Source organism: Lipomyces oligophaga (genome assembly GCF_038497815.1).
Source record: "Lipomyces oligophaga strain CBS 7107 unplaced genomic scaffold V1516scaffold_2, whole genome shotgun sequence".
Taxonomy (NCBI): Eukaryota; Fungi; Ascomycota; class Lipomycetes; order Lipomycetales; family Lipomycetaceae; genus Lipomyces; species [Lipomyces] oligophaga.
This window is the reverse complement of record NW_027117786.1, coordinates 990,165-999,904: the sequence shown is the minus strand read 5'-3', so window position 1 is coordinate 999,904 and position 9,740 is coordinate 990,165. Positions and strand designations below refer to the sequence as shown.

Sequence of the window (9,740 nt, the reverse complement as noted above, 5' to 3'; positions counted from 1 at the left end):
GCCGAAGTCTTTCTTACACACCGACTCGAGGTCCACGTTAGTTCTCCCACTCCCAGTACGGCCTAGCACGAGAGCCGCGCGGCCAGAGGCACGTGCTAGTACCCTCGTAAAGTCGTATACACACTCGGCCTTTCACGTTCTTACGGAATTTCGAAGACTTGTGTTTTGTGTTGAGGGATATGATTTAGGAGCGGTTTGACTGAGAATAGAAAGAGATTATTAGACAAGAATGAAAAATGAGCAAGCAACAACAAACGCCTCCTTCACAATCGCAACAGCAGCTCTCCCAGGCAGATCTTCTTCTGTTCGACGGCCTCTTGAGCTCTTCGTCTGCGAAGCTCTCGACTTACAATAATCACCCGCAGCAACAGTCAAACGCTTCTTCTCAGGGTACAACAGATTGGTTCGCACTATTAACATCGCCATCCGCGACTCCCGCACCCGCCACTGCTGCTGGAAATGCCTCGTTTACTACGGGCCCTGACAGGGCTACGACGATGTCGGCGCCGATTCTGACGCCTACACAGAGTAAGGCTGCATTGTCTTCAACTCCAGCTCCTACGGTTCCTGCGATCGCAGCACCCAGGCCCATCGTGCCACTGAATCCAGCTAGCTTGGCGAAACCATTACTTGCATCTCCCGTAAATTCAATACCTCTGGCATCTTCGTTAGCGCCTATCACCGCTAGTCCAACAGGTATATCTACTACCACTTCTGCTGCTCCTGCCCCCTTTGCTGCCACCGCGAGCGCAGTCCCGCATCCAGCTCAAACACAACCAATTGCGCTTCTGCCCTCAGCAGGTAAAACTGCTGTTGACGATGATTTTGGCGATTTCGTCTCCAGCGCAGCAGCTCCAGATCCAGATTTGGTCCCCGCTCCTACGGTCCATCCTACTCCAGCTTTTGTTCCTACTACGTCTACTAAAGTACAGGTTTCAAGCCCAGCGAAACCGAGCGCAGCTCGAGGAGTTTTTCCACCTATTTCTGTGTCTAAGTCAAAATCAGAAGCATCAAATTCTTCAGCGACTGTTTCTACACCCTCAAAGTCTACAATACGAGCGACTTCACCAGTTACTAGTCGTATTTCAACTGGACTTATCTCTCCCATTCCACCAAAGGCACCTACAATAAAGAATGGAGTTGTCATACCTCCACTGCAGTTTGGTCAGCATCTGGTCTCTGGAAATTTGTCCCTTGTCAATTCATATGTGTCACCGATTAATTCTGTGTCTCCATCTCGAACAAACTCAAGTACCAGTAGAACCAGTCCGGTCAAGTTCTCTGCTGCCTCCTCTCCTTCTACCACGTCTATGCCATCGTCGACTTCTTCCCCTCTGTCCGCAGTGACTTCAGCTCCTACATCAACTAGTAATACGACGCTGGACATTCCAAGTCCGGACGTTCTACTTTCGTTGTTCGAGACTAATCTATTTCCTCTTCCTGACCCCCTCTTCAAAGCTCTTGCTCCGTTGCCTTTTCCTCTGAAACGCCGAGTTCTCTCGGATGCCAAAACCCGGGCCTTTTTCGAAGCTTTCCTCCGAGCAGTTGAAGTAGCCATCCGGATCTGTGCCGGCCGCAAACGCCGAGGAGGTCGGTTCGAAGCCGACAAAGAAGCACGAGAAATTGCGCGTCAGTGGCGGAATCTCCGTGAGCGGATCGCAGGCAGTGGACTACGCGATCTTCCCAATGTTGATGCATCGTTGACTCTACGTGGTTTAGTCAGTAATCGCGTACATTTGTGCATTGTGTGTGGAGTTGCGAATGGGGAAACAGTCCGCGGATGTACTCGCCAGGATTCCTGGGATTCTCGGAGCGGCGGCCATTCAACTTGCATAAAATGGTGGCTGCACGAAAAGGCCCTTTTAGAAGGATAATGGTTGCCCGGATCTAACATTATCCGGACTCTATTTTTGGGATTATCGTTCGGGGATGGTTAAGATTGGCATCACTATTTCTCTACACGTTGAAATTGAGTGATTTCACTTAAATTCTATTATTAGCATTAATATTTAGGATAGCAGTGGATAGCCGCAAGAAATTAAATACAGAAAAGGAAAAAAAAAGAGAGAGAATTTAATTATGCAAATACTTGTCGATGAGCAGCTGTTGTTTTCGTTTTCTGAGCCATTTCGAACTTTGCTCGCTCCGTTTCTCGAAGCTGTTTTTTGCGAATTTTTCCCGTTGTTGTTTTCGGTAGTTCATCGACAATCTCGATCGTGCGAGGAATTTGAAACCCTCCTAATCGTGTCCGCGCAAACGCAATGATTTCTTTGGTGAATTCTTCCGGTGTCTTCTCCGTTCCTGACTGACGCAAAACAATAAATGCCTTCGGTCTTTCGCCGTACGTGAGGTCTGGAATCCCAACAATGGCAGCCTCGACAACGTCTGGATGTGCCTGAATGACATTTTCTACCGCGACGCTGGAGATGTTTTCACCCCCGGAAATAATAATATCTTTATCGCGATCAAGGATTTCGACATTTCCGTCCGCATGCATAACGGCAAGATCGCCTGTGTGTAACCAGCCACCTCTGAATGCTTTGAGGGTTGCTGCCGCGTTGTTGTGGTAGCCCTTCATGACTGTGTTACCTCTGAAGATAATTTCCCCAATTTCTTTCCCGTCCGAAGCGACATCCACCAACTCATCATTTGAAGATGACTTAACGACCCTTATTTTTTGAGCAGTCACAAATCCATGACCTTGCTGTGCCATTTTCTGATAGAGCACATCGGCCGGACCGGATTCCCAGGAAGGCAAGACATAACACCGAGTCATTGGTCCATATGTCTCAGTTAGACCGTATGTATGGACTGGATTGAGATTCAGAGACATCATTCGCCGGAACAGCGCGGGTGAGGGCGGTGAAGCGGCAACAGTGACATTGACTCGTTCGGCCAGTCGAGTGGCTCTGGGATGTTCACATAACTGGATATTGACTGTCGGGGCAGCATTGAAATGAGTGACACATTTGCCAGGACCGGCCAGAAGATAATCCCAGATGAGGTCGTAATTGACTTTGCGAAGACAGATGTGGATTCCCCTGACAGCAGTGACCGCATATGGGAACGACCAACCGCCGGCGTGGAACATAGGGAGAGTCCAGAGATATCTACAACCGGACGAGCGATTGAGCTCTGACTCGATGATGTGGCCCATTGCCGACAAATACATACCTCTGTGAGTGAGTTCAACGGCTTTGGGTAAATTAGTGGTGCCCGAGGTAAATGCGAGCGCGAGTACGTTATTTTCGGGGACATTATCGAAATGGAGATCATCGTACGGTGTACGGTCCATTTTCAGCGATTCGAAAAGCTCGCCGAGGGTTGCATACATGTAACCTGCGTGCCTAAATCTTGCGAGTTCCTCCGGATATGTGTCGTCGTCCCAATCAAGGTCGACTATAATTGTATACGATTTGATTTTGCCTGCAAGAGCTTGTTCAAGCAAGGGCAGGAAATCAATGTCGACAACAATGACTCCAACACCGCCGATTCGAACGACGTCTCTGATTTCTGGTGCCGACAGGCGGTAATTGAAAGAGGCTTGAGTGAGTCCGCTACCGGCGGTACCATAGAGGACCTCGAGAAACATGGGAGTACTGGACGCCAGAATACCGATCTTGGTACTGGCGGAATAGGTCCGTTTGAAGTGTGCTGCGAGTCTTCGAGCACGATCAGCGAACTCGCCATATGTTCGGTTGACGGTTCTACCGGATCGACATTTGTGAATGATTGCAGGAGCAGTAGGATCGATGGCAGCAGCTCGGGGTAGGAAATAAGCGGGATCGAGTTGGTGTATGTATGGTTTGTAAGTGTGTTGCTGGAGCTCGGGATATTCGGATCCCTGGAGAGACATCGAGCCGTCTTGAAGTAAGGCCTCCATGGATGGGAGTCGAGTGTTTGCCAATGAGGGTGAAGGTCAAGAGAGCAGGAGGTCGAGGAAGAAAGGTCTTAAACCTCTAAAAGACCGAGATTGAGCTCCTAGAAAGAATGCGAGAGTAAGGAGGTCAACAGAACTGGATAGACTGGACTGTCGGGAGGAACGAGTCGTGCTCACTGATGATGGACACCGGTGGGAAGCGGTACCGTAGCGCAAGGGCAGCGCAAGGTGTCAATTTATCAGGTTACCTAAAACCGACATTTCAAGCAAGATAACCTCTCCAAGCACAAATATGTTATTACGCTGAATTTTCTAAGTACGAAATGGTGTTGACATTTAAAAATTTCGAAAATTAAATAAATCTAGAGCAAACAATATTTAATTCGATTCATGATGATCTATCCGGTTTAGGCAATTCGAGGTCGCTAAACAAACAAAAGTCAAGATTATACTTTTTCGAATTGCTCCCAGCGAGCCTGACTTTCCGAAATTACTATAATAGGAAATTATTCCTAGCTTCATTGGGAATTTACTTTAACGTTATCGCATTCATCGGAGTTATTAAGCGAAGTAATTGATGGCCAATATATACTACTTTATAATTTAGTTTTTGTCTAAAATATTGTTATTATTTAAATAAATATTGTGTAGATTCATGCGTTTTCGCTCCATTACTATCTATCATTAACGATCATCTTGGGTGGTTCAAAGTTTCCCATCGGACGGTACATCAGACGGTACATCGAGGTCAACTCATTTCTTTGGATGTTGAGTATTATATTTCAAATTTATTCTATAGTATGATTTATAATATAAATATGAATTTGATAACTATTGATTATAAGTCAGAAATAAATATCATCGTTTAAGTGCTTGCCAATTGTAAGATATCTCACGTATTTATTTCTATGTTCATTTCTGCAGTGTTGGAGGTGGTTATTCCCTCCCAGTTTATTAGACCCTAAGAATCGCTTTGACTAAATTATATAAATTTCTTGGTTGTCGATCTTATCGAATTCAAACAACACACATATGGCGTACAGACTTGTAGTATCCGCAGCAGGTTCGTACGATCAGGAACTCAAACAGCCTGTATCCGTAAACTCTGATCAGCCAACCGTGATTGAAACTGACCTCGCAACGATCTCTCTACTAGTCCGGATCCAGCACTACCGAGGACCTGAAAGCGACGAGTCGCCGGAATCAAGCAACTATTTCTCTCACACAAATCATCTCAAAGATCTTTATTCGATTGCGTTTGCAGTCGAGTTCAAAGAAGATTACTCATTTGATGACGTCCTGTTTGGAAACGACTTTGATCAGCCGATCAGAGACTCACTTCCATACGGATCCAGCCTAGCTATGAAGATATTCAGATATGCGGTTGATCCGTCTGCGGATGGGGATATTTATGCAGACAAACCATATCTCTACGGATATGCTGTGACCAGCGTGAACACAATTTCTCTCGACCCAGACGCCTTTGGAGATCCTGAGATGCTGGAAGATACCCATTCTGCTCACTCAGCTAATGATGATGCTACTAGCATTCCAGAGTCATCATCTGATCGGTCAATCTATTTTCAATCCGAGTCAAATCGTAAATCCTTCACCTTCAAAGCTAATACAAAATACTGTTTTGATTTCTTCAACGCCTACCTCGATCTGAGCAATGGGTTTGCCGTCAAATTACCAGGATATACAATGCATGTCATGCAGTTCTGGGACGGTCAGCCTTTACGCTACGTTCTCAAATCAAAATCTTCAGGTAAACTTTTTTTTGCGCTTTATTTTGACGCTCAGAAAATATCTTAATAATTTTGTTTTCTATCCTGTCGGGCTATTCATCAAGGATTAATTAAAATCGACTGATGATATCGTCTGTAACTTCCGTGGTTGTCGAAGTGCCTCCAAGATCAGGGGTGGCAATCTTTTTCTCTGCCAGCTGAGCATCGACTGCATTATATATCCGGGTAGCAGGCTGAGGATATCCTAGGAATTCGAGCATCAAAGCAACAGATCGGATCGTAGCTATAGGGTTTGCAATATTTCTAATAAATAACCATTAGCAAAATAATATAAGCAAGATATCATATTGAACCGTTCCTACCTTCCCTCGATATCGGGAGCACTGCCATGGCATGGCTCACCAATAACAAAAGAGTCACCAACATTGGCACTTGGAACGACGCCCAACGACCCAACCAATGCAGCGGCTCCGTCCGACAAGATATCACCATACAGATTTGGCGCAACAACAACGTCAAATACCTGAGGCTCTCGGAACATACGGTAGACCATAGAGTCAACGATTTGCTCATTCACAGCAACACTTGCATATTTCTTCTGATTGTCAGTGAACACCTTTCGAACAGTCTCGCGGAACAGGCCGTCAGTAGTTGATAGCACATTCGACTTGTGAGTGATTGTGAGCAAGGCCTTATCATGGAGTGAAGAAGCGCCAGCTTTTCTAGCAGCATCACGCTGTAAAGCTAGATCAAAGGCCAGACGGCCAATGTTGTACGACGCAGTCTCCGTGATCCGCTTAATAGCCTCGGCGACTTTTGTTCCATCCTCAAGAGTGCGGATCGTCTCTTCCTTTACATAGAGGTCTTCAGTATTTTCACGGACAATAACCATGTCGACTGGGCGGTCGTTACCTGCTGAACGAACAGGACGAACGTTTGCATAGAGACCCATCTTCTTACGGAGTGCAACAATGGGTGAAGAATACCCAGCAACGCGAGTAGTAGGTGAACTAAGTCATCAGTGGCATATACATCAAATGTAGAAACTCACACACCTGACTGCACCAAACAGTGCGCAGTCGCACTCATTCTTCAATTTCTCCACAGTTTCATCGGGGAGCGCAATTCCAGTCGCTTTGAAAAGTTCATAACCGGCCAACAGGTCAACAAACTTAAAATTTAGTCCATCTTCAGACGGAAGCGCTTCGAGCACTTTGCGGCCGGCCTAGTATCAGCGTTGGCATGTTGGTCATTCTCATCGATATTCAAATCAAGTACTTACAGGAATAACTTCTCTTCCAATACCATCTCCCGGAATAAGACCAACGGTAAAAGTCTTCAAACCTCGAACTGCCGTGGTGGAAACTGTTCGATTACCGACAGCAACAACCCGTGGAACACTAACAAACGAAATCATCCTTATTATTAAGCCTAGTCCAAGCTAATTGAAAGCTGCAAATAATTTTATGTTCACTTCTCTAACCAAAAATTCGACTCCGAAAAATAGAACAGGGCCAGACCAATCAATACCTTCGCTCCGACTTGGGTGGAAAATCAAAAAATAAATTCTGCAATTCCGGGGTCGGTAGTGAAATAGTCACGTGACAATTGCGGCGCGCAGATATAGTGGGCAAACTTTATTGAGCAGTAGCTGGATATCAACAAAGCGAGCGATGAGCTGCGATGGGCGCCAGTCCACAATAACGGAATAATTGAATTAGCTTAGTTTTATTATAAAGTCTGAGATCAGTTATAGATTATACTAAAATTTTGGAAAGAAATCTGGACCTAAACTATGGAAGAGGAGACTTCGCGGCCTGAACCGTTGAAACAGGTTTCGAGTCAGATACAGTCTCAGTCTCCGACTACTGAACCGATCTATGAATATCCAGATCCACAAATCCAAGACGAGCTGGACGGGTACTTTCGACATAGACTAGAAACGATTCCTTCCGAAACGAGTTCTCTAGCTACCTCATATCAAGACATTGACTCTCATATCATTGGCAATGAGAACTCGGACCAGAATAAACCCTCATCTACGTCGGCTGCAAGTCGAAGCCGGAGTCGAAGTACAATCATGAGAAATAGTCAAGTTTATCATGGATCTCGGCATTTGTCATTGATGAGAGCTGAACATGCTACAGCTGAAGAAACAGAACCAAATGACCGATTATATCGTCAGAATCAAGGTGTTCGGTTCAATGCACAGGACCTACCTCGGCAGAGTCTTGAGCGTCCTTTATCTTTTCACTCAGCCGACGAAGCAAATCGTCGAATGAGAACGAAGTCTGAACCAGGCACTCGCCCACAATTTCAAAACTTAGACTCAGATATGTCACCGATACCTCCTATTCCAGCGCGATTGGCTTCTTTCGTTCGTCAGTCGTCAGTTCGTGGTCAGCGTCGACCGTCAATATCCGAGACCGGCGCTGTCTTGTTTGGAGGTATCACGGACGCACTGCCTCATGCTGGTGTCATGGCTGCTGCTTTCTCGTCAATTGCCGTTGCACCGACTCCTCAAGAGGTAGTTCAGTATACACAAGTTGTCGACGCAAATAAAGGCAAGTCTGATAGCCTGTCAAATAGTTCTCTGCCGCCGTCAGTAGCCCCATCCCCACTGCCAGAACAAATCCAGATATCCAGAAAGCACCTGAAGGTGCTTTTAACTTCTTACGTGCGATTGTTTTGGAGCTTCTTCACTACCTTAAAGGGATTTTTGGTTGTTATATATCTTCTTAATGTTATCGCATGGGGCGGTATGCTGTTTCTCATCTTAGTCGGTGCCGCTCCAGCTATGAATCATCCGGATGGGCCGAACGGGACAGATAACGCGGGCAAACGATGGATTGAGATTGATTCGCAAATATTGAATGCTTTGTTTTGTGTTACTGGATTTGGACTCATGCCTCAACGGACAAAACATTTGATATACTTGGTTTATGGCCAAATCAAGGGCACGGAAGCTACTGATAAGAAATTAGTCAGAAGATATCCTTGGTATAAACCAGGCAGGAACTGGTACGCTCTCGCAAGCGTATTGTATTTATACGAGTTGAATTCTGTTTCACAGGTTTTTATGGCAGCGGGGTATGTTTGCTGATTATTATGACTGATTTTGATGTATTGACTTCAATTAGTATGTGGGCGTTTAATCGACATCAGCGCCCACCATGGTTGACAGGAACTTGCATGGGTGTTGGCTTCGGATCGTCTATAGTAGCAGGTATAATTGGAGGTATCCAATCACGGAAATTGGGGAAAGAAGCAGAGCAATCGCCTTCCTCCTCAGCTAATGATCTCGGTAATAACGATGATGTCGATATTGAACTGGGGCTTGAGACAAAGCAGAATGCAGATTCAAGCACGAGGGTTTCGACGGAAGATTGAATTAGTGGTCCAAATTGAATTGGATAAAATGCATTGACTTTGGGTCTTTTGGCGTTATCGGTCTTTTTTGTGTGCATTAGATAATCATTTCAACTTACATTCTCAGTGATTTAGCTCCTAGACTTGTTCCCAATTGGGAACTTAATCACGTGTATAGACCTAAATCTGTGACTGTCTAAACCCTACGATAGTTGGCACCAAATCGCGCCGCAATTCTATCTGTATTCGTTAACACCTTACCCTATAATCGTCTGTGTCTCGCAGAGGAACTGGTCGCCTCTTCGGCGGAGGGAAACCACTCCAGTGGAAATCTGCTTGACTTCTTTTTTGTTTGTAGATTTTTCTTATTTTCGACGTTTTATTGGATTTTTTCTTGAGGGTTTAAAAAGAGTACTTTTGTGTGTTTACGAAAGGTTTGTTTCACTTCTTTTGCTTTTCTAGTAGTTTCGGAGAATTTGGTTTGGGTGAGCTACGGCACGAGTTATATCTGCAAATAGAAGGACAAAGATTTCGGAGTTTGAGTTTTAGATCGGACAATATAGGAACCAGCGAAAAATCGTAAGAAAGGGCTTACATTCAAAAGATTTTCGGAATTTTTCGAAACTGTCGATTTATATTCTGTCGAACGAAATCTGATTGGACTCGATACTCGACCGAGCTCGCACTGCTTGATACTGTTATTCTCTACCAACTCTAGGCGCTACATTTCTGATCGGTGCTTT

The 9,740-nt window shown here is 45.3% G+C and overlaps 5 protein-coding genes across 5 annotated transcripts; 3 read left to right on the top strand and 2 right to left on the bottom strand.

The window, feature by feature from the left end:
- Window positions 1-131: 131 nt before the first annotated feature.
- Window positions 132-1,976, top strand: V1516DRAFT_188979 (uncharacterized protein). Its single transcript, XM_066918713.1, has one exon. The coding sequence runs from the start codon at window positions 237-239 to the stop codon at window positions 1,872-1,874; it is 1,638 nt and encodes a 545-aa protein (XP_066778987.1). The 5' UTR covers window positions 132-236; the 3' UTR covers window positions 1,875-1,976.
- Window positions 1,977-2,077: 101 nt separating this feature from the next.
- V1516DRAFT_620791 (uncharacterized protein) lies at window positions 2,078-3,856 on the bottom strand (the record flags this gene model as incomplete). Its single annotated transcript, XM_066919501.1, has 1 exon — window positions 2,078-3,856. The coding sequence occupies one exon, from the start codon at window positions 3,854-3,856 to the stop codon at window positions 2,078-2,080; it is 1,779 nt and encodes a 592-aa protein (XP_066778986.1).
- A 909-nt stretch (window positions 3,857-4,765) lies between these two features.
- V1516DRAFT_671032 (uncharacterized protein) lies at window positions 4,766-5,915 on the top strand. Its single transcript, XM_066921489.1, has one exon. The coding sequence runs from the start codon at window positions 4,913-4,915 to the stop codon at window positions 5,693-5,695; it is 783 nt and encodes a 260-aa protein (XP_066778985.1). The 5' UTR covers window positions 4,766-4,912; the 3' UTR covers window positions 5,696-5,915.
- Window positions 5,739-7,045, bottom strand: V1516DRAFT_694794 (uncharacterized protein; the record flags this gene model as incomplete). Its single annotated transcript, XM_066923967.1, has 4 exons — window positions 5,739-5,931; window positions 5,991-6,638; window positions 6,684-6,853; window positions 6,911-7,045. The coding sequence occupies 4 exons, from the start codon at window positions 7,043-7,045 to the stop codon at window positions 5,739-5,741; spliced, it is 1,146 nt and encodes a 381-aa protein (XP_066778984.1).
- A 183-nt stretch (window positions 7,046-7,228) lies between these two features.
- V1516DRAFT_671028 (uncharacterized protein) lies at window positions 7,229-9,317 on the top strand. The gene is made up of 2 exons (XM_066921488.1): window positions 7,229-8,718; window positions 8,769-9,317. Exons 1-2 carry the CDS (start codon window positions 7,424-7,426, stop codon window positions 9,016-9,018), a joined length of 1,545 nt encoding a protein of 514 aa, XP_066778983.1. The 5' UTR covers window positions 7,229-7,423; the 3' UTR covers window positions 9,019-9,317.
- The last annotated feature ends 423 nt before the right edge of the window (window positions 9,318-9,740 follow it).

Coding starts and splice junctions, on each gene's coding strand:
- V1516DRAFT_671032 (XM_066921489.1), top strand. CDS start 4,913: ATGGCGTACAGACTTGTAGTATCCGCAGCAGGTTCGTACGATCAGGAA.
- V1516DRAFT_671028 (XM_066921488.1), top strand. CDS start 7,424: ATGGAAGAGGAGACTTCGCGGCCTGAACCGTTGAAACAGGTTTCGAGT. Junction 8,719..8,768: donor CAGGTTTTTATGGCAGCGGG/GTATGTTTGCTG, acceptor GACTTCAATTAG/TATGTGGGCGTTTAATCGAC.
- V1516DRAFT_188979 (XM_066918713.1), top strand. CDS start 237: ATGAGCAAGCAACAACAAACGCCTCCTTCACAATCGCAACAGCAGCTC.